The sequence below is a fragment of the Mugil cephalus genome, chromosome 2, assembly GCF_022458985.1.
Source record: "Mugil cephalus isolate CIBA_MC_2020 chromosome 2, CIBA_Mcephalus_1.1, whole genome shotgun sequence".
Classification (NCBI taxonomy): Eukaryota; Metazoa; Chordata; class Actinopteri; order Mugiliformes; family Mugilidae; genus Mugil; species Mugil cephalus.
This window is the reverse complement of record NC_061771.1, coordinates 26,933,962-26,958,016: the sequence shown is the minus strand read 5'-3', so window position 1 is coordinate 26,958,016 and position 24,055 is coordinate 26,933,962. Positions and strand designations below refer to the sequence as shown.

Here is a 24,055-nt window from a genome sequence, read left to right as displayed (position 1 = left end):
GTTTCTCCAGAGAGTTGATCAACTGTGAGTTAGTGGTGAACACTGAGACTGAGAGGAAGCAGCAGGTCAGTCTGCAGAGTCTGTTTTGACTCTTTAACCAGTGAATTGATGAGTCAGAGGCAGGAGGAGGCACACTGCTCTGAAAACACACTCACCTGCGCAGGTGATCGCAGCCTGTTGATCAACACAAACACTGACACCAGACTAAAGGAGAGAAACCAGAGAAACGGTTCTTCAGCAGGAGCAGGAGGAGGAGGAGTGATGAAGCTCAAATAAATCAGAGTTCCTCCTGATCCTGAACGATTGAATGAACCCAGAGGACAAGAAGTGTTTTAAAACTATCACCATTACTGCCCTCCAGTGGTCACTGTCAGAAACTACAACTGTCCACATCCACTAATACTGATCCTCAAAGAGACTTTATGACTCATTTAGTGAGAAGAGAAAATCCAGTAGAGAAGGATGAGCTGGTGCTGAGGCTGGTGATCTAGAAATCTAAGGACAAACTTCCTTTGGTTTAACTTTGTGAATAGCTCAGTGAGGTGAGACGTCCTAGTAACTCCTCCTTGTTCATAGGTCCTTGGTTCATCTCTAGGCTACTGACTTCTTGCTGTTCTTGCTTCTGAGGGAAGTGAACAATGAACACAACAACAAAAAGGTGCACATCCAGGTTGAAGAGTAGCTCAGTGAGATCAGCTGTGGTTCTGGCTCTCATTCTGAAACCAGTGGATCAAATCCAGAGCTCTGCTTTCTACATTTTATTCTCTAAGTGACAGTTTCTCTGGTGGCCTAAGGTGTTAGGTCAGTTCATTAATGTTCTGGCGCCATGTGTTCAATCCCCCATGAGAACTCTTAGATCTAATCAACCACAGAAACAAACAGAAAAGCTCCAGGAAGAATGAGAACATTTGTGGTCAGATAGCTCAGGCTAGTAGAGGACGTCTTGGAGGTTCTGAAGATCTTGAAGAAAAATCTTATCGTAGTCTATGAATTTTAGAGTCCTCCCCGTGGTTTCTGAGAGGTAGAAAGACGGTGTTATGTCTCCCATAACTAAGAGCAGATTGAGTTTTAGAGAGATAAGAGGGAGGAGGAGCCACTGGTGAGGGGGAGGAGTCAGCAGAGAGGAGGGGTTAATGGGAAGAGTCAGTGGGAGGAGTTGAGGGTGGAGTAAAAGGTGAGACAGGAAGAGTCAGTTGACATATGAGACATGAAATAGGAGGAGTCAGGAGAAGTAAGGGGAGGAGTTAGTGGTGGGAGTCAGAGTGAGATGGAAGGAGTTAGGGGCAGTAGAGGAGGAGGGGTAAGGCTTAGTGGGAGAAGTCAGCATAGGGGCAGGGCTTCACGGGAGGAGTCATTCAAGGGGGGAAGGCCTTCATTATCTCTTTGCCCCCCACACAAGGAAAAGCTGTGGGGGTCCAGTACAAACATATGTGTCCGTCCAACCAGAGGGACACATACAAATCCTCCTCTTCACGTAAAGTCCTGGAAACCATCATGGCCGCATCTCCTCCTGGAGAGATTGGAACAAAACATGTTAGTCTACAATTATGAAATAGTCAAACAAATATCCCATAAAATAAATGTCTACTAGCAGCAGGAGTTATAAGTCACAAAAGTTTTAAATGATAATTTAATATACAATACCTTCAGGGTGTTCTTGAGAAGTTCATGTTCTTCAGAAACCATCATGGCCGTGTCTCCTCCTGATGTTCTAGAGTGATAGAAGTAGGAGGTGAGAACAAAACCAACAACATTTACTAATGTATACATTACTATTATTACTATTTTATTACTACCTGTTACTCTACTATTATACATTATTATTATTACTATTGTATTACCACCTGTTACTCTACTATCATAAAATAGTAATAGAGTATATATATAAAAAACTCTTACTGTGGAGGAATCCATCTTGGATTATTGTGACTTGTTCTAATGGCTCATGTTAAATGAGTTTTAATAGTAATGTAACATACTCTACCTATAGGCTGTTGTTGTTGTCTAGTTCCTGCTCTTTGGGTGAAACCATCATGACCGTGTCTCCTCCTGATATTCTGGAGTGATAGAAGTAGGAGGTTAGAACGAAACCAACAACATTTGCTAATGTCACTAGATTATTACCATCTGTTACTGCCATGAATAAGTAAAAGTACAGTATGTGAGGAAAATGTCATAATACGTAATACCATTGTGGTCCGTGAGGGTGGAGGCCGTGTCCCCTCCCAATGTTCTGTTGTTGGGACTTCTATGGTCCGATACGTGGAGATCAGCAGATGCAGCACTTCCTGCCACCCAGGTGCTCGTTCAGGGCATCAATGACGTCATCCCACAGCCACTCTCTCAACGTCCGTCAGTCTCCACTGTGGTCGTTCACACTGGTACGTGTGACCTCAAACTGCAGCAATCGGAGAAGCTTATCTCCCTCATAAGCACTACTCTGGACTCCAACAAACAGTGTGTAGTTTCTGGCCCCTTTGTTCCCCCTGTTTAGGTGATGAAAAATTCAGCAGACTCAGACAACTCCACATCTGGCTCAGAGGAAATAAAGGAAATAAAAATGGCTCTATTAAATGTCAGGTCATTTACAAATGAATCATTTTTAATAAATGAACTCATTAGTACCCACAGTCGAGACTTCACTCTACTAGCTGAAACCTGGCTGGGTAAAAATGGAACCGACTATAACAAAGCGATCAAACAAGCTAGACGATCGTAAAATTATCAATGAAAATATTAATAATGGTAATAAAAGTGCTTTTCTCCACTGTTGACAGGCTTGTTAACCCACCATCCACAATCCCCTCTGAAATGTTGTCCTCAGAAAAATGTGATCAATGTGTTTCTTTCTTTAATAACAAAATCATTACTATTAGACAAAACATTAGTTCCCTAAAATCAGACTCAGAAAAATTCATCTTAAATCTTTTCATTGGTTTCCGTTACAACAAGAATCAATTTCAAAATACTGCTCCTGGTTTATAAAGCACGACATGGTCTTGCACCTCAGTACATCACAGATATGCTCATCACTTATACCCCAGCAAGAACACTTCGGTCAACAGGCAGTGGCAATTTACTCATCCCTCGCACCAGATCCAAAGAAGGGGAGGCAACTTTTAGTGTATATGCCCCACAAAAATGGAACACCTTGCCTGACACGGTTAGACATGCCACATCAGTAGCCATCTTTAAAAACAGATTAAAAACCTCTTTTTCAAAGCATTCTGCTGAGCTGTGTGTGTGTGTGTGTTTGCGTGAGTTGGTGCGCATGTATGAGTGTGTACGTGGAGAAAATGGCATACATATGATTGTTTACTTGCACTTGTACTTTTCAATCGATTCCGAATTGATTTTTATGTAACTGTTTGTATTGTAACTATCTATACCTCTTGTAAAGCACATGGAGTCTGCCTTGAGCATGAAATGCGCTTTATAAATAAAACTAAATTGAATTGAATTGATATAAACTTGATATAAAACCTAAAAGTGAGGCTGCAACAAAAACAGATGTTGAAGAAAGTTGTGACCTTTGACTCCATAGAGATGTGGCAGGTGTAGGTTAGCTCATTTTAAAACTGTTTGAAATAGTAATGAATAGAAATGTTGGTTTATATATGGGGGTCGAGATGCTGATGCTGCATTCGGACAACCTGGGAAAAATGAGCTCTGAGTTGTCAAATTCAGAAATGACTGCTTCTAAAATAAAAAGAAAAACAGCGTCTGCACATATTTAAATGTTCAACAAACAGTGACAATAAACCAAAGTCATTGTTTGTCCAGTTAACCTGAAACATGAACGCTATGATATCAGAAGTCTGAAATTTCCGAGTTGGAAGTTACAATTTACGATCTTATCATCGAAGTCACTGATGTCAGAAAGATGGAGAGTAAATTTATGAAGCCACGAGAATGTGTCCTAACTACAAACAAAGAACTTAATAATAATAATAATACTACTACTACTACTACTACTACTACTACTACTACTACTACTACTAATAATAATAATAATAATAATAATAATAATAATAATAATAAATTTGAGGATTTAAATTTTTTGTTTTGGTTGAAATGGTTAAACTACTAATGAAATAAATGAAATAGTTGAGGCTGTATGGGGTGGGGATTATCTGTTCCTCTACTATTAGAAAAGATAGAAAGAAGTCTATTACTTTCAGATCCACAGGTATCAGTAAACCAGGAGACATTTTATTAAATTGAAGCTGAAACTAAATCAAAGCTTGAAGGAAGTTTTTACAACATCACTTTGACCTCTGACCTGTTTTAACTTGTAGTTTCATTTATCTTTATTTGTTTATTTATTTAACACTATACGTTCAACTTTTCTCAACAAGATTAAATTTATCCAGAAGAAATTTTTAGAATGATTAGTTTTTCCAAGAATGATGATTCTTCTGCTCCTCTATTTAGAAAAGTTAACCCCAAACCTGTTTATTAATAAGTTTGTTCTTCTTTCTTGTAATTTGTCGTTCACTTTTCAGACTTTTTTTCAGTTTTCCTCAGACAATCATTCACATCATTCTAAAGAGTTTTATTTACCATAAATCTTAATTAATAACCTTTAAACACAGAGGACCTTTCTTATGGAACAGTTTATCTAAAAGTTGTTTCTTTGTTTAAAAAACTATTGAAAATGTGACTCTCCAGTTATTATTATCCATTATTGTAAGTATAAGCCTCTCAGTGGGAGGGGCCAGTAGAGGTGGTTGAACTGGTAGAGGGGGGGCGGCTCTGACCTTTGTACTATAGTGGTTTCTATGGGTATCAATTCATTATTTTAATATATTAATGTGAAGTTGCAACAAAAAAGTTTTGCCAAGATACTGAACTTATACTTAACACGAAAGTCAAAGTTAAAGAGACATGAAGTCAACCACTGCTGCTTGATTAAAGACTAAAGGTTTGTTGAGAGAATACCAGAGAATTAAAACGTTAAACAAAACATCCCAACTTTAGTCTTTCATCATGGAGCAGTGTCTGTCTCTGTGTCTCTTTAGTTGTGGTTTCCTGTTGTTACTTGATTCTCATCGTCACATTTCCAGCTGGTGGTGTTTTAGGGACAGAGGAACATGACGTCCTGGCCTTCTTCACTAAACTGGTTTGGATGGTATCAATGGATTTGAATGTTTTCTGAAATGATGTCACTGGTAAATGTCTGAGTTGAGGGATTTCAGGTGAACTCAGAGAAATAAACATTCACATTCAGTCTCCCTCATTCACAGATTCAAATTACCCAAATGTTTGTTCCATGTGCTCCATCCACACCTGTCCAGGTAGGAGGCCAGACTGGCAAACACGAAGTGGACGATTCCAGCTAGATTTATTGAAGGGGTAGGTGGACTGTACCAAGTGAGGTATTGTAGCAGGGGTGTTGGACATTACATGCATTCATACAGTTTCTTCTTAGATGTCAGCTGTAGGTAAAAGTTACATAGTGATGGAAACATGTTTCATTTCACTAATAACGATTAATGTGTTGGCGATCAGTATTAGATCGTCTGTGAAATCAAAGAAGACTTCACATGGAGAGAAGAATCCACGACGCAACACGGAGACTGTGTTTAAACTATCATCATCACTGCCCTCCAGTGGTCACTATGAGGAACTACAACTATCCACATCCAATAACACTGATACTCATTGCTGCAGTATTCTAGCTTAATATTTTATTACACCTACAGTCTCACATATTTATTATTCACTCATTTATTCTCAGTATATTTATCCCGTGGGAAATTCAGTACAATGTATGTTGCAAACATTAGAACCTCCATCCTACAGCCTTAGCAGACACCACATTTTCATACAGCTTTTATTCAAGGTCATGTGTGATTTTGTAATCTGTGCTGCTCATTTCTGCTATTTTATTTTGACCTTATCTCTCTGTCTCATGTATATCAGTTTTAAAAGTGCACAAAAGACACACCGGGACAGCAAAATGTTTTTGTCAGTGGGCTTGTGCAACCCTACTTCAGAGAACATAATATACCTGTTGCTGATCTACTAGAGGCCTCTTTGGTTTTCCTGTGGTTTTGTTTTTCTTTCGCTTTCATTAAGTCTGTGTCGCAGTCGTTTTTCTCCGTGTGAACCTCCATCTGAAGGTAATGTTTGTAACTGTTTTAATTGTTTACATCAGATGTTTTGGTTTTTGTTTTAGTCTTTTACATCAGATTTCAGCAGCTCCAGCAGAAATCTGTTTGATATTTTTACGTTAACTGAGTTGGACTGAGCCACTAAATGAGGCCTGAGCTCTTCAGACAGACGCTGGAGAACAGATCAGACTTTCTGTGTCACACTACAGAGCTGAGGGGTTAGAGGACTTTAATTAATATACATGTTGATATAGATATAAAATATTATAAAGAATTATGGAATTTATTGATAAGAAAAAAAATTGTCCGATTTGTTTTCTTCAGGTCTTTGGACAGTTTGAATGGTCTGCAAGTTTGGTTTGTTTCGGACTTTAATAACTTTACTGTCTAATTTACTTACTGTTAATGATATATTTATAGAAGATGTCCAAAGTCCAAGATGAAGCTCCAGAGTTGGTGCTTGTGGACTGATAGTAGAAGAAACAGAAAATAACCGAGTCAATGGAGGAACAGCTGATACTTTAACATAAGAGGTTAAGGAGGATATTCAGGTGAATGATTTGTGTTTCCTCTGCAGGTGAAGGTAGAAAGTGTGTGAGCTGATGTGAATCCAGCAGAATGGATCAGTGTGAGGACAGAGAGGAGGGAGTCCCTCCCTCTAAAACCACTCTGAGTGGAGAACATGAGAACCAGACCAAAGATCAGAGGTAGATAAACATTTATAACTAGTCTATGACTCTTCTACAAATCAGAGCTCAACTCTATCATCACTGTGCACTAAAATGTTCGTGTGTTGAAGAACAAAGCAGCAACACAGAGCAGACTCTGCTGGACCTGGACCTGGACCTGGACCTGGACCTGGACCTGGACCTGGACACCGCCGTGTGTCCATGAGGAGTGATCGGTCAAATAATAAATTCATAAACTTTAAAAGTGAAGAATCCTTCGCTCTAAAGAAGTAAGATATAAGTGAATAACTTCTGACCATAATAAGAAATTGTCTCTCCTGCACAAACTGTGGAAAGTTCATACTGTCAACACTGGATTCTCAAATATTATCATGAAATAGTATATTTACAGTTTCAATATGCCGGTTGCCAGTATGCCACTTTAAGACCTGGATACTGTGCTCCTGCAGCCAAGTTCTACTAGCCTTGGATGTGTGGATGTAAGGAGCCTTATCTTGTTGAAACATCCAGTTTGGACCTCAATGGAACAGTGTACATGCAGAAGGGAGCGTGTGAGTTTGGAGAATGGCAGAGTATTTGTCAGAGATCAATGTGCCATCACAGACTTTGAGATGACCAACACCAGCAGCACTCTTCCATCCCCAAACCATAATACTGCCTCCACCGTTTTTGACAGTAGGTATTGTACATGTTGGAGATAATGCTTCACCTGGCTTCTTGTGTAACCTCACATTAGCAGGAGGAAGATAAAGCTGGAAACTGGACTCATTTGACCACAGACTCTTCTTCCAATTCATGAGTGTCCAGTTCTTGTGTGCTTGGGGCTAACCTCTGTCTCTCATTTATCAGTGGCTTCTTGACAGCCTTGTAGGACCTTAAGTCATGATCTAAACGTCCACCACGTACAGTGTGGGTGGGACACTGGACACCAGTTTGGTTTGACCACTGCTGTTGGAGCTGCTGTGATGTCATTCGGTGGTTTTCCCTGCACATGCAGATCAGGATGTGGTCACTTCTTACTGAAGAAACCCTTGAATGTCCAGATCTTGGTTTCTCTTCCAAGTTGTTGGCTCGTCTGTATTTCTAAAGAGTGGATCCAACTGATGAAGGACTGCATCTGTACTTCCTGGTGATCTGGTGGCAGCTGAACCCTTCCTGGCTGAGCATTTGTATCTTCAGGCGTGTTCCCTGTGTTAGGAGATTTGCCTCTGAAGAACTGTCAAATGTATTGGCTTTATATAGACACGAAGCACGGTATAGTAGTGGATCACTGGAACCAAAATGACCCATTACTCAAAATGTCTTATGTATTTTTATGGACCCAATCAATTTTAAGTTTTGGACAGTCTGCGACTGTACCAAAACAAATTGCACTTGAAGACCTAATGCAATATTTCACAAATGCATGGGGTGTCAAAAAAATAAATAAAATTCCACCACTGTATGTGATAAATCCCATTCAAAGTTTGCTGGTCTTTGACTCATTTATTCCTTTTAAAACCTGAACACAGTCAACTTGTCTCTGTCTCCCAGGATCCACCAGAAACCAGATTCACCTCAACCTCAACCTGAACCCAGCTGTGTGTCTATGAGGAGTGATAGGTCGAAAAAAGAATTCTTTGACTTTAAAGAACAAGAAACCCCTGCTCTAAATAAGTAAGATATCAGTATGACTGGTTGTTTGTGTCTGATTTAAAACTAGAAGAAAACTGCTGCTTTAACTCTCCGTTGTTTCTGTTTCTGTCCAGAGTGGAGCAGCAGAGTTTAAATGTTCTCAGTGATCAGTCTGTTCATCAGCAGCAAACACAGCTGGACTCTATATTTAAGGTCTGTACATGGACAACAACTACTTTCCATCATCTCCATGCTGCTCTTTGTAGACCAGTGGACTGTCAGCCTGTCTAACATGGATCTGATGTTTGTCTCCATGATTTCAGTCTGATTCTCATTCACATAGTTTTCTGTTCCAGCTGCTGGAGGACAACATTGTCACTTTTGTGAAGAAGGAGCTGAAGAAGATTCAGGGGGATCTGAGTCCAGATTACCCAGAATGCTTAGAGAGTCAGAGGGAGGATGAGGAGGTGTTGGAGGGTGAGGATGAAGAGCAGAGGAGGAGCAGCAGAGAGGCATTTGTGAAGATCACACTGAACTTCCTGAGGAGAATGAAGCAGGAGGAGCTGGCTGATCATCTGCAGATCAGTAAGAGGATTTCTATGAACATTGAACCTGATGAATGAATTAAACATTTACTAATGTCTCAAGAGATGAAAGAAAATACTGTAAGATCACTCATTCATTCAGGGAGTAAAATGTTGTAAAAGTATTCACTGATCTTATTTGTTGTTCATTCATTCAGAACATTTTGCTGCAGTTTGTCAACGTGAACTTAAATCTAGTCTGAAGGAGAAGTTCCAGTGTGTGTTTGAGGGGATTGCTAAAGCTGGAAACTCAACTCTTCTGAATGAGATCTACACAGAGCTCTACATCACAGAGGGAGAGACTACAGAGGTCAATGATGAACATGAGGTCAGACAGATTGAAACAGCATCCAGGAAACTAGATAGACCAGAAACAACCATCAGACCAGAAGACATCTTTAAATCCTCACCTGGAAGAAATAAACCAATCAGAAGAGTGATGACAAAGGGAGTGGCTGGCATTGGGAAAACAGTCTTAACACAGAAGTTCACTCTGGACTGGGCTGAAGACAAAGCCAACCAGGACATCCACTTCACATTTCCATTAACTTTCAGAGAGCTGAATGTGTTGGAAGAACGAAAGTTCAGCTTGGTGGAACTTGTTCATCACTTCTTCACTGAAACCAAAGAAGCAGGAATCTGCAGGTTTGAAGAGTTCCAGGTTGTGTTTATCTTTGACGGTCTGGATGAGTGTCGACTTCCTCTGGACTTCCACAACACTGAGATCCTGACTGATGTTACAGAGTCCACCTCAGTGGATGTGCTGCTGACAAACCTCATCAGGGGGAAACTGCTTCCCTCTGCACACCTCTGGATAACCACACGACCTGCAGCAGCCAATCAGATCCCTCCTGAGTGTGTTGACATGGTGACAGAGATCAGAGGGTTCACTGACCCCCAGAAGGAGGAGTACTTCAGGAAGAGGTTCAGAGATGAGGACCAGGCCAGCAGCATCATCTCCCACATCACGACATCACGAAGCCTCCACATCATGTGTCACATCCCAGTCTTCTGCTGGATCTCTGCTACAGTTCTGGAGGAAGTGTTGGAAACCAGAGAGAGAGGAGAGCTGCCCAAGACCCTGACTGAGATGTACATCCACTTCCTGGTGGTTCAGACCAAAGTAAAGATGGTCAAGTATGATGGAGGATCTGAGACAGATCCACACTGGAGTCCAGAGACCAGGGAGATGATTGAGTCTCTGGGAAAACTGGCTTTTGATCAGCTGCTGAAAGGAAACCTGATCTTCTATGAATCAGACCTGACAGAGTGTGGCATCGATATCAGAGCAGCCTCAGTGTACTCAGGAGTGTTGACACAGATCTTTATAGAGGAGAGAGGACTGTACCAGGACAAGGTGTTCTGCTTCGTCCATCTGAGTGTTCAGGAGTTTCTGGCTGCTCTACATGTTCATCAGACCTTCATCAACTCTTCTGTCAATCTGATGGAAGAACAACAAACAGTTTCATTGACATCTGTCATTTTTAACAAAGCAAATCTAAAATATCTCCACCAGAGTGCTGTGAACAAAGCCTTACAGAGTCCAAATGGACACCTGGACTTGTTCCTCCGCTTCCTCCTGGGTCTTTCACTGGAGACTAATCAGAGTCTGCTACAAAGACTGATGAAGCAAACAAAAAACTCACAGACTAATCAAAAAACAGTCCAGTTCATCAAGAAGAAGATCAATGAGGATGTGTCTGTAGAGAGAAGCATCAACCTGTTCCACTGTCTGAATGAACTGAATGATCGTTCTCTAGTGGAGGAGATCCAACAGTCCCTGAAATCAGGACGTCTCTCCACTGATCAACTGTCTCCTGCTCAGTGGTCAGCTCTGGTCTTCATCTTACTGTCATCAGGAAATAATTTAGACGAGTTTGACCTGAAGAAATACTTTGATTCAGAGGAAGCTCTTCTGAGGCTGCTGCCAGTGGTCAAAGCCTCCAACAAAGCTCTGTGAGTACAGAGATAGTTTTAGTCATTAATAGATGAGCTACAGTTGTGTGAAAATACAACTTCCATTCTTTTTTGCATGGTTGTCACACTCAAATGTTTAAGATCATCAAACAAATGTATATATTAGTCAAAATAACATAAGTAAACACAAATTGCAGTTTCTGAATGAAGGTTTTTATTATTGAGAGAAAACAAAATCCAAACCTACATGGCCTAGTGTGAAAAAGTGATTGCGCCCTAAACCTAATAACTGGTGGGGCCACCCTTAGCAGCAATAACTGCAATCAAGTCCGTGATAACTTGCAATGAGTCTTTTACAAACCTGTGGAGGAATCTTGGCCCACTCATCTTTGCAGGATTGTTGTAATTCAGCCACATTGGAGGGTTTTTGAGTATGAACCTCCTTTTTAAGGAGGAGCCACAGCACCTCAATAGGATTCAGGTCAGGAGTTTCACTAGGCCACCTCAGAGTCTTCATTTTGTTTTGATTACAATTAGAAATGCAATTAGATGAGACAGTACATTTCAACCTTTTATACCTGAGGTAATGGGAAGCTCTTGATGCAGTGGAATGCAGAGGAGGGTCTTCAGTTGAGTGCAGGGGATCTGTGGCTTCACTGGGGTCATCAGGTCTTCAACAGTGTTTCCATGACTGGCCCACAACACCCCCAGAGGGCTCATTGGCGACACCTGGCAGGTGTGCTCCCCTCAACTTTAGATCCTCTGTTCATTCATTTGCTTTGGGTCCAGATGCTGTCTCTCCTCTACATCCAGAACCAGCGAACTAGACTGTTCTGGAGCATTTGAAAGGGAGCTGGTAGCCCCCCGTAGGGCTTGGCATTGAATCCCCATTTCTATCAGTACTCTAGTAGTTGATCTGCCCATAATCCTCTGCAGCCCACAGAGAAGTCCACAGGTCAGATATACATCACTCTAGTCTAGAGACCCTCACAAGAAGATGAAGGGGGAGGGGAGAGGAAAGAGAGAGACACAGAGGTTAGTAATAGAAAAAAAAATTACAAGAGATTAGAGGACAGGAGCTTGGTGCCAGAGAAGAGAAAGTACAAGTTATGAACTTGGTACAAGAGAGAAGGGAGAGGAGAGGACATGTGCTCAGTGTTTCATCCCCCTGCAGCCTGGGCCTATAGCAGCATAACTAAGGGATGGTTAAATCCAGCCCTAACTATAAGCTTTATCAAAAAGGAAAGTCTTAAACCTGACCTTAAAAGTAGAGACGATGTCTGCCTCCCGAATCCAAACTGGGAGCTGATTCCATAGGAGAAGAACCTGATAGCTGAAGGCTCTACCTCCCATTCTACTTTTTGAAACTCTAGGAACCACAAGTAGACCTGCACTTAGAAATCACAGTGATCTGTTGGGACGATATGATACAATGAAGTCTTTCAGATATGATGGAGCTAGGCCTTTCAGGACCTTGTATGTAAGGAGGAGGATTTTAAATTCACTTCTAGACTTTAAACGAAGCCATTGAAGAGAAGCTAAAACTGGAGCAATATGATCTCTCTGGCTAGTTCTTGTCAGTGCTCTTGCTGCGGTGTTTTAAATTACTTGTCACATGTTTTCAGAGAGCTATTTGGGCAGCCAGACAGTAACGAGTTACAATAATCCAGCCTGGAAGACACAAATGCATGAACTAGTTTTTCAGCATCACTCTGAGACAGATGTTTCTAATTTTGACGATATTACGCAGGTGAAGGAAGGCAGTCCTGATCACTTCTTATTAAAGGACATATCCTCGTCAAATATGACACCAGGTGATTAGATAATGAATCTCTGTGATGAATGGGGCCAAATACAATGACTTCTGTTTTGTCTGAGTTTAAAAGTAGAAAATCCCAGGTCATCCAAGCCTTTATGTCTTTAAGGAATGCTTGGAGTTTAACCAGCTGATTAGTTTCATCTGGTAATATAATATTACCGTAGGGAAGGATGAATAATATGAATAATATTGGTCCTAGTACAAAACCCTAAAGAACTCCATAGCTTAATTTGGCATATATAGAAGAATTGTTGTTTGCATGGACAAACTGGAATCTGTCTGACATATAATGATGATAATAACAATAATAATAATAATAACATCTCGTCTTGTTTTCGTCCACTTATCCGGGTCCGGGTCGTGCACTGAACTTACGCTCCTTTGCTACAGGGACTGAATGGCCCTTAGCAAGAGGCCATCCACCCCATATTCCCGGAGTGCCCCTGGGGTGACGGTCGTAGGCCTTCTTTTAATCCACAAAACACATACAGCACCAGGGTAAAGAGCTTGTCCATAGTTCCACGCCCGGGATGAAAACCGCACCGTTCCTTCTCAATCTGAGGTTCAACTATCGATCTTTTCCAGCACCCTGGCATACACTTTCCCGGGGAGGCTGAGGAGTGTAGTTGGAACACACCCTCTGGTCCCCTTTCTTAAAGATGGGGACCACCATCTCGATCTGCCACTCCAGAGGCGCTGCCCCCAATGTCTATGCAATGTTGCAGAAGCATGCCAACCAAGATAGCCCTACAACATCCAGAGCCTTGAAATAACCAGGGCGGATCTCATCCTCTCCTGGGAGTCCCCTGCATTCCTTCCACCACTGGACAATAGCCCCAGGTGATGTCAGGAGCTCCCTGCCCCCACTGAAAACAATGTGGGCAAGTTCCGTCTTCTGCCCCTGAGGCACTGGACGGTTTGACAGAACATTTTTGGAGCCGACCGATAGTCTTTCCTTATAGGTCAGACAGTGGTATATAGGATGCTGTGGTTACCCTACTCCACTCACTTCAAGGCTATTTGGATCAAAACCAGAGCCACAAAGAGGGCTCAGGTCACTTTAGATGACTGTACTCACCCTCTCTTTGCAGAGTATAAGTTACTTCCATCTGCTCGAAGATGTGCTCTGCCGAGGTGCAGGACAAACAGACTTAAAAACCTCATTTGTCCCTATCACTGTTGGAATCCTTAATAGCACCACGTGAGACTGTCTGTATATATGTGTGAGTGTACTATTTGTTTTTATCTTTTGATTTATTTTTAGCACTGCTGACTGCACAGATAATTGCCAATCAGGGATAATGAAGTTTAGCTTGACCTCAAATGATCTGAAACATTTAAGTGTGACAAACATACAAATAAATAAGAAAACAGGAGATGGGGCAAACTAGGGAGGGGCATTGATAACTGGTTCTTTAAAAAAAAAATGGTTCCAACTGGTTCAATTCATTGATATCATTAGCCTTCATGCTAATGGATTCCCCTTATCGATAATTTTCGTGCTCAATCTTCACGTCACATTCCAGATGGTGGCTGCAATGTTGTTGTTTGCCACCCGCCAAAAAATGAAAGAAGAAGAAGAGTCTTTTCACAGTCAGCACCTAATTTCAAGCAAGGGCGGCAACATGCTGAAGCATTTGGCACTTAATGTAATGCATTACTTTTTGCTGTAATGCAGTAATGTAAGGCATAACTGCAGCCATTATATTGTACTGTTGTTAGCGTTAAGCCTAGCTTAGTCATTATGCCTTTCCACATCAAGTAACTTGCCCAACACTGTTGGTGACGCACAGCACTGAGAACAGAGAGCGCCATGTGTTCGTCAATTTCCGGTCAACAAGTGCCCCTGCCACTAAGCCTCAGCAGAGCAGAGCTTGTGAGGATGCAGTGACCAATTTCCTATTTGCTTTCTTACACAAGCTCTTATCCCTTGTTTAGGAACTCAAATTAAATAAAATTGCTTACAGGAAACCACAAATGCCTACTTTTTTCAGACCGAAAATTCACAGGAGGAATTGATAAGGGAATCGATAAAGAATCGGATCGATAAGCAGAATCAATAATAGCATCTGTATCAATAAAATCTTAATGATGCCCATCCCTAGGACAAAAACTATTTCACACCACTGTAAAGATCTGACCCTTTATTTATCTATTATTTTCTCTACAGACTCAGTGGCTGTAAACTCTCAAAAATAAGCTGTGAAGCTCTGTCCTCAGTTCTCAGCTCCCAGTCCTCTAATCTGACAGAACTGGACCTGAGTAAAAACTACATCAAGGATTCCGGAGTGGAGCAGCTGTGTACTGGACTGAAGAGTCCAGACTGTAAACTGGAGACTCTGAGGTCAGTTCACTAACTGTTTTCTTTCAGTTTTTATTTATTTCATTAGCAGCCATATGAAGAAGATCTTGTTTTTATCAGTTCACTTTCTTGTGAAAGAAGACAAAGTCAGAACACTGTCTGTTTAATTCTCATCTATAGATGGACGAAAAGGAACTAATTAGTGACAGGTGGCAAATGGGCAAATTACACAGAAAGAATTCTTTGGTTTATCTCCTAACTTATTAGTAAAGGTTGCTATCTACTTTAGCTAATTACGAATTGGCACCATACCTTGAGGTTTGACCACAGATTAACACGGCTATCTAGGAGACATGAGGGTCCAATATGAGGGTTTAATGTCTTTGTTCTACAACTAGGGATGTCTTGATCACAATTTTTTGATCAAATCAAATCAGCAAAAATGGCAATTCAAAGTGGTGTAGTAGCTTAACCTTAACATGAAATAAAATATTTCCAGCTTATAACATCATTCAATTGTAAGACATCAACATGAATATAAAATTGCAAGGCACTGGTTTGTTATCACCTCCTACATGTGCTCTGTAGTGTGTTAAACCCAAATGCAAAACTGAGCCGTGAGACCCTGCAAGGAGCAGATTTCTCTTGTGTAGTGATCACGTTCTATCAGGAACAGAATCCAGAGTTTTCTAAGCTTAATGTCTTGTTTGTTTAGCATGTTTTTAACACCATGTCCAACAGACTTCTTTTCATAAAGGCAAGTAAGGCTAATGTTTATAATGTGGATTACAAAGAGATGTTGCTCATTCAGCACTAAAACTACTCACAATGAGAAAGAAATTTGGGATTAGACAGTAAATTGTTGTTGTGATTAAGTTACTGTACACTTCGAATGTCTCATTTTGTCCAAAGCCAAAAATGTTCAGTTCTCCATCAAAGAAAACATAAAATCTTCACAAAAGCTGCTTCCTGCTGGTTCAGATGTTCAGAGTTTCTATTTTCTAAACTTGTACTTTCTGAACCTTCTCCAGCTCTGAACAGATGACGAAACTCTGAATGATTTCAAGATGGAACTTTGTCTTTTATACTAACATCTTTTATTCTTTATTCAGGTTGATGTGCTGCAGTTTGTCAAACACCAGCTGTGATTCTTTGGGTTCAGCTCTGAAGTCCAACCCCTCCCATCTGAAAGAACTGGACCTGAGTGAAAACTGTCTCAAGGATTCAGGAGTGAAGCATCTGCGTGGTTTTCTGATGAGTCCAGGCTGTAGACTGGAGACCCTGAGGTCAGACATCATGTTTTATTTGTGTTCAGATTAATTTGACGTGAAAGTTGTGTTGACACTAATCTACAGACATCAGGCTGATATTCTACTGATCCACACTGAGGATCTTTATGATAAAGTCTGGTTCTTCTTCTCCAACTTAAGCACATGTAAGACTAAAATTGGAGTTCTCCTTATCCGATTAAGACACCCAGATAATGCGATTGGAATTTGGTTTAGTCCGCATATATAGACTACGCTGAATCCGACAGCAACATAATGACGCGTGTCTGCGTGCTCCACAGCCGCTGTGCTGCCGTGTGACTCGGAACAAAAACACGCAAGAAAGCCAGTCGCAGCAGAAGAAGGAGGTAAACAGAGCCAGTAGAAGAACCGTCTGAGGAATAGCACACATCTTATCTGCACCTTAAGTAGGCCGCTCTGCCGCATGAACGACTGTTGTTTATTATACAGTATGACGAAATAAGTCAACTGTAAATGGGCTTAATTAACATGGCATTGAAAAGACACGTATCAACACCTTTTGAGGAGAAGGAGGAGGAGGACATGTTCCTGTCAATTATTCAATCTTCTCCGCTGCGTGTAAATTGGAAAAAGGAGCATATTCAGGAAGTTGAATTTCGAGCATAGCTTCATTAAGCTCTGCATACAAACACAGTGACTGTTGCTGGGGAGAGGACGTCAGGTCAGGTCGTCTTTTCTAAGCTTCAGCCATGAAGTTGGTAGTGGGAAAGGTTTTTCCTTTGTTATTCTTGATGGTTCTTAGTACTCCATACAACTGCAGGGTCATCGGTGCCTGAATCATCCTCCAGTCTGGCCCTATAGTCCTCTTTAGCACATTTGATGGCATTCTTGAGGTCCTGTCTGGCCATCCTCAATGTGCCCATATTACCTGTACGCCTGCTCTTTTCGACACCTGAGCTCTCTGAACTCCTTGGAGAACCAGGGCTTTTGGTTGTTGTACTGTGTGATAGTTTTGGTTGGGAGACAAAACTATTCACAGAAGCTAATGTAGGAGCATACAGTGTCTGCAGGGCCACAGGACACCGTATGAGCAGTATTGAAGCATGTCCATTGCCTCTGGAGTCCACCTCCTTACTGTTGTCCTGGATGGTTTGGCCCTTTTCAGTTGCTGCCTGTATGTGGGGACCATCTGTACGATGCAGTTGTCAGTGTCCAAGGGGGTGTGAGGGATGGAGCGGTATGAGGATTTTGTGGTGGAGTAAAAGTGATCCAGCGCCTTGTTGTCCCATGTGGCGCATGTCACCAGTTGTTTGTTACTTGGCAACTCCTTACACAAGTTGAAATCTCCCATCACAAGAACAGCCAAGTTTGGCTTTGAGTTTTCCACAGTGGAGATCTGTTTAGCCAGCTGGGTTAGTGTTTCACGGGCGGGGGCTTGCGGCAGGATGTAAAGAGGATGATGGAGGAAAATTCTCCCGGGGAGTAGTAAGGTTTGCACTCAATAAAAACTTGATGTAATGTCACTGCATATGTACACCAGTTATTATTCAAGTAGAAACACAAACCGCCTCTTTTCGATTTGCCGCAGGCGTCCTTATCACTGTCTGCTCTAATCAGCTGGTATCCACGTAACTCCACAGGTGTCCGAAACTCACATAAGAATAATGCAGAGCTCCCCTGGACGTCTTTATTAGTCCTTAAAAGTACACTGATCTTGTCCATTCTGTATTTACTACTACATTAAACCATGTTTTTGCCACTCAGTGGGCGTGGCCCCGGGCAGCAGTGACATCAATGCACACTCTCTATTTAACTGATTGAAGCTGCTTTCTGTTGGTTCACATGTTTAGAGTTTCTATTTTCTAAACTTGTACTTTCTGAACCTTCTTCAGCTCTGAACTGATGATGAAACACTGAATAATTTCAAGATGGAACTTTGTCTTTTAAACTAACATCTTTTATTCTTTATTCAGGTTGATTGGCTGCAGGTTGTCAGAGATCAGCTGTTATTATCTGGTCTCAGCTCTGAAGTCCAACCCCTCCCATCTGAAACATCTGGACCTGAGTAACAACAACCTGCAGGATTTAGCAGTGAAGCATCTGTGTGTTTTTTTCAAGAGTCCAGACTGTAGACTGGAGACTCTGAGGTCAGATATCATGTTTTATTTGTGTGTTCAGATTAATATGATTTGAAAGATGTGTTGACACAGACATTAGGCTGATATTCTACTGATCCACACTGAGGATCTTCATGGTAAACTCCGTTTTCTTCTTCTGTGGTTTTGTCCATTGGCTCTAACAGAGTCATGTTGAGCTACACATTTAAAACCATAGAAGGAGAGCAATCCTCCACTAGGTGATTCATTCTGAAATACATTCAATTTTCACCAGCAATTTCACCTCCATGTTTTTTAAAATTCAGAAATCAGAATCAGAAAGTTTTATTGTCATTGTACCAAATGGCACAACACCAAAAAGACACACACACTCAATCCCATCAATGACATTAATTTTAGTTAAAAGTTAATAGACTACATAGACAGGCATCAAACCAAAGTAGTCCGTGGAGTGCCTATATTGCACATAATGTGCGCAATTACAAATATTTGTATAAAAATATAAATTAGAATATTGTCTATAAGGCCATATTTTGCAGAAGGGCAGTCACTGAGAGGCAGAGGTGTGGCAGCACCGATGAGGAGGTATTTGGTTCAGTTTTGTGAAGACCTGCTGGAAAAAGCTGTTTTTCAGCCTGGATGTGCAGGCTTCAATGGCTCTATAGCGTCTCCCAGATGGCAACAGAGTTAAGATGTAATTGGAGTGTGTTCTGAGACAGTGTGTTGTGAAGATGCTGTCCAGAGTCATGAGGCGGTGGCTGATTATTTTTTGAGGTATGTTGATCTTAACAAGAGCAGTGGTGTTTACAGACCAGATGAGATTCTCAGATTCTCAGATTCTGGGACCCCGGAAACTTAAAGGAGGAGACTTGCTACATCTTCTTCGTTGATGGTTAGCCTTGTTCTTCTGAAAATCCAAAAGTGATTTCTTTAGGGGTTTTTTTTGTTTTGTTTTATGTTTAGTTTTATATTATATTGTCCATGGACCATCTTGCCAGATTGCAGATTTCATTCCTGTTGACTCAATGTTGTTTGTGATCAGACCTACCACTGTTTTGTCGTCTGCAAATTTGATTATTTTGTTTAAAAGGTGAGTAGCAGTGCAGTCCAACGTCTAAAGGGAGTAGAGAAGGGGGCTGAGGATGGAACCCTAGGGTGCCAAACCAGAAATATTCATTTTACTGTGATAGATTCTGTTTGATCAATGACTCAAACCATCATCACTGTGGTTTTTCATCGTTTCTCCATAGACTCATCAACTCATCAACTTATTGTTTCAGCTCTAATTCAAACAGTTTTTACACCAAGAGACAGAAACTAATATTTAGGATCTGTTTGTTACTGAAACATTTACATCCAAGATGCCACCATTGGCCACCAAAAGCAATGACGTAGCAACATTTTATTGTGCTTTTATTTTTAATTCCCACATCAGAATGATATATTTCCTGGGCGACGTAACCTCAGGTGGTGTACTGTCGTTCTAGAATGGAAACAAGTTTGTGGAAACTAGAAGTTTCTTTTTAATGTGATATTTTAGTTGAAACAGACCAAGAACCTTATTTATGATGTTATATGCAATAATTGTAAACAATAATAATAATTTGAATCCACATACTGTGAATCACAGTGAATGTTAGTTTTAACTTAGTTACTTAGTAGAGATGTCTTCCGCCTTTAGAGTTACACTTTTATTTCCATGAAATAAAATGTCACTAGATAACTATCAAGTTTCTTTTTTGTTTGTTTTTTCAGTTCAAGAGTCTCAGTGAATTATCAAATAAATGGTACACGCACACTCTAACATCTTTTATTCTTTATTCAGATTGATGTGCTGCAGTTTGTCAGAGATCAGTTGTGATTATCTGGGACCAACTCTGAAGTCCAACCCCTCCCATCTGAAACATCTGAACCTGAGTGGAAACAACATGAGGGATCCAGGAGTGGAGCAGCTGTATGGTTTTCTGGAGAGTCCAGACTGTAGACTGGAGACTCTGAGGTCAGACATCATGTTTTATTTGTGTGTTCAGATTAATATGATGTGAAAGTTGTGTTGACACTAATCTACAGACATCAGGCTGATATTCTACTGATCCACACTGAGGATCTTCATGGTAAGCTCTGTTTTCTTCTTCTGTGGTTTTGTCCATTGACTGTGGCAGAGTCACAATCTTTTTTTTTTTTTCCAATAGTTCAGTCTATAAAATGTCAAAAATATTGAAACATGCTGATTCTACTTTCTCTGAGTTCAAGGTGTCGTCTTTAGATATTTAATTTTTATCCCCAACCAGAAATATTCAGTTTTCTATGATAGAAAACATAAAATGTTCCCAGTGAATAAAACTGGAAACAGGAAACATGGACTCATCAACTTATTGTTTCAGCTCTAATTCAAACAGTTTTTACACTAAGAGACAGAAACAAATATTCAGGATCTGTCAGAGCTGGGTGATATGACCAAAGATGGATGTTACAGTATTTTTGTTTTCATGCGTAATCAGGTGTTTACAACATTTTCTACTGGTTGAGAGAACAATTGCTGCGGTAGATATGCAATACTGTAGAATACTGTAGTAGTAATAGTGGTGTTGTTGTTCAGTGGTGCCCATCCTCACAGGGAGTCAGAAAAGAAGAGGAGTCAGCCAGCCAAACATCTGATGCACACATCCAGGCTGCAGAGGTTTCTTCTGAAGGTCTCTGAAGGTAGCCTTCTAGGCACCATGGGTAGATTTATGTCCCCAATGATCCACACTGTAACTACGGAGGAAAACAAAATCAGAAAATGCTTACAGTAATGAAAATTATAAAGGCAATACTATTCACATCTATGGGATAAAAGAAAACAAGACCTTGAAATATAGGTGACATTTTTCAAATGAGTCGGATTAAGAGAATGTAATACCAGCCGTCTATTGCTGAAGCAGGTACTGGTATGAATATAAGAAAGATTAAAGACCACGTAATAAAATTATAAGCAAGTGATGAGTAAATCTACAATTTAATTTTGACAGTTTCTGTTTTTGTTGTTCGCTTCTGTATTTGCAGGTATTGTTAGTCTATTTGCATGCATTTTCTTAATTTGCAGGGCATTGAATTCTCTCAGCCACCGTACATGGCCCCTTTTTATGGACTACCTTTGCCACGCCTTGCAGTGACACAAAAATATGTAAACATATAACGGTATTTGGTATGAACCAGCGTACCGCCAGCCCTAGTATCAGTTCGTACCAACACTTGAAGTCACATAATGTTTTAGAAACTGGAAAATCCAAGATGCCACATTTCATTCTGCTGATGATGAAAATGTTGACTATTCCAGACATTCCAAGAGTAGCCCTTCAAAATAAAAGCAATGTCCACTGAAAAATTAGCTCAAATATAAAACATTTTGTTGTGCTTTTAGTTTTACATTCCACATCAGAATGATATATTTCCAGGGGTTGTGCGCTGTCTTTTTTTGAATGGATATAGTTTATATGAATTAGAAGCTTCCTTTTCATGTAATACTTTATTTTTATATTATTGACTAATGATGCCTCACAGAGACAAGGTTCCTACTTTGAATGCGACTGGGGCCTTTCTGGGTGCAGTTTGCATCTCCCTGTGTCTGTGTGCGTTCTCTCTGGGTATTCCGGCTTCCTTCCCTCAATTTATTTTGAATACACATACTGTGAATCACAGTGAATGTTTTAACTTAGTTACTTGGTAGAGATGTATTCTAGCTTTAGAGTTACACTTTTATTTCCATGGAATAAAATGTCAATAACTATCAAGTTTACCAAGGGCTCAGTTCAATGGGCGACGCACAGAGCGCTGATTGTATCTGAGTCATAAAATAAAATAATAAATATCAAGATTTGTCAATTAGTCCCTGGGTCAGACATTTAATTTTCATATTTATGATCTGTGCTAAAACTAAAAATCTATAGCTCAGAGTGTTAGCTGTATTTTAGAAAAAAATCATGCAAAAATGTAATTTTTGCGTTCAAGATTCCCAATGAAATATCAAATGAGTGATACATGGACATTCTACATCTTTTATTTTTTATTCAGATTGAGGGGCTGCAGTTTGTCAAAGATTAGCTGTGATTATCTGCGTTCATCTCTGAAGTCCAACCCCTCCCATCTGCAACATCTGGACTTGAGTAAGAACAACATCAAGGATTCAGATGTGAAGCAGCTTCTTGATCTTGTGAAGAGTCCAGATTGTAGACTGGAGACTCTGTGGTGAGAGTCAGTTCATTCTTCTTTTAGTAGTTTTGTACTAGACACAGAATCTAAAGTGTTTCCTGGAAACCTGCTGCTGTATTCTTCAGAGATGCTGTCAGAGGAGAATGGAGACGGACTGGACAGAAAGACAGAGACAACAGTCAGACAATCAGATCATCCTGAAGCTTGTTGTGTTGATGTTTTCAGAAAATAAATGTGGATTCCAACTGACAGCCTTACTAGATGAATAGAGACAGTGGTCCTCATTCATCAGATCTGATCTCAGACTCTTTGTTCTGTCACCTCAAAACTAAACAACTGATCAGTTTCATCTTTGTCACAGCTCTGAGATCAGTCTGACTGAAGCCTGTAAATCACAGAACCATCATTACATTTAGTAACCATGTGGTCTTTCTAAAGAGCACAACCTCTGCTGAGGTACAGTCATTACATCTGTATCTCTGTCACTCTTGTCATCAAGTATCTTTAACAGTAGCCTTCGTGTTTATCTATCAGATTATATTTCAATGACAGATGAGATGTTCATCAACTTTTTAACTTTTCATCTTTTGAGACGTTTTCTTTTCAGCAGTTTATTTCCTCTGTGGGCTCAAGTGAAATATGCAGAGGAAACAGACTTGATGCTAAAAGTCAAAACATTTTAATATGAGAGTTCAAAGAAAGTCAGCTGCTCTAAACTGCTGCTCCAGAGCTACAGTCACAGTATGATTTATTTCTTCTTCATCTCTGTTCTTCTCTCTACAGCTGGCGGCCTTTCCAAGGTTGAGTATAAACATGATGGTAAGAGCTGAGTCCTGATGATCCAGAGGTCGAATCAGCAGCAGCTTGTGTGTAGAGAGACTATTACTGGACCATGTTACTGGGAGGTTGAGTCAAGAGATTAAAGATCCTCAACAGAGCTGCACAAACTATTAACACCAAGACCAGTCCCTCTCCTGAATTATTGGACACATTAATCAACAGCCCCATCTGTTGTTTCTCATTGTTGAATAGAAGAGAAGAGAAGAGAAGAGAAGAGAAGAGAAGAGAAGAGAAGAGAAGAGAAGAGAAGAGAAGAGAAGAGAAGAGAAGAGAAGAGAAGAGAAGAGAAGAGAAGAGAAGAGAAGAGAAGAGAAGAGAAGAGAAGAGAAAAAAAAACTTTATTTGTCACAATCGGGAAATTGCCGTTTGCAACAGCATACATAGCAGAAAAGTAACAAGAATAAAGAGTGGACTGTGTAAAAGATAAATAATAAGAAAAAAAATAGAATAGAATAAACAATAAATAAACAAGTATTGGCATATATACGAAAAGTAATGAATTGCAACAAAAAGTAACTGGATCGCAACAAAAAGTGTTGCAAAAATATTGAATTTCAAACGGATATATAACAGATATTGTACAAGACTGTACACAGTGCAGAGTAAGTAGTGAAAT

The 24,055-nt window shown here is 40.4% G+C and overlaps 1 protein-coding gene across 1 annotated transcript; it reads left to right on the top strand.

Moving 5' to 3' along the window:
- Positions 1–6,092: 6,092 nt before the first annotated feature.
- On the top strand, positions 6,093–23,747 carry LOC125003836 (NACHT, LRR and PYD domains-containing protein 3-like). The gene is made up of 12 exons (XM_047578053.1): positions 6,093–6,125; positions 6,694–6,823; positions 6,916–7,074; positions 8,339–8,461; positions 8,554–8,632; positions 8,776–9,004; positions 9,162–10,959; positions 14,910–15,083; positions 16,154–16,327; positions 18,265–18,438; positions 22,462–22,635; positions 23,383–23,747. Exons 2-12 carry the CDS (start codon positions 6,735–6,737, stop codon positions 23,402–23,404), a joined length of 3,195 nt encoding a protein of 1,064 aa, XP_047434009.1. The 5' UTR covers positions 6,093–6,125; positions 6,694–6,734; the 3' UTR covers positions 23,405–23,747.
- Positions 23,748–24,055: the final 308 nt, after the last annotated feature.

Bases quoted from the DNA above. Each gene is read 5' to 3' on its own strand.
- LOC125003836 (XM_047578053.1), top strand. From the start codon at position 6,735: ATGGATCAGTGTGAGGACAGAGAGGAGGGAGTCCCTCCCTCTAAAACC. The intron at 7,075-8,338 runs GTAAGATATAAG...TCTGTCTCCCAG, and splicing joins GAATCCTTCGCTCTAAAGAA to GATCCACCAGAAACCAGATT. The intron at 22,636-23,382 runs GTGAGAGTCAGT...TTCTCTCTACAG, and splicing joins TGTAGACTGGAGACTCTGTG to CTGGCGGCCTTTCCAAGGTT.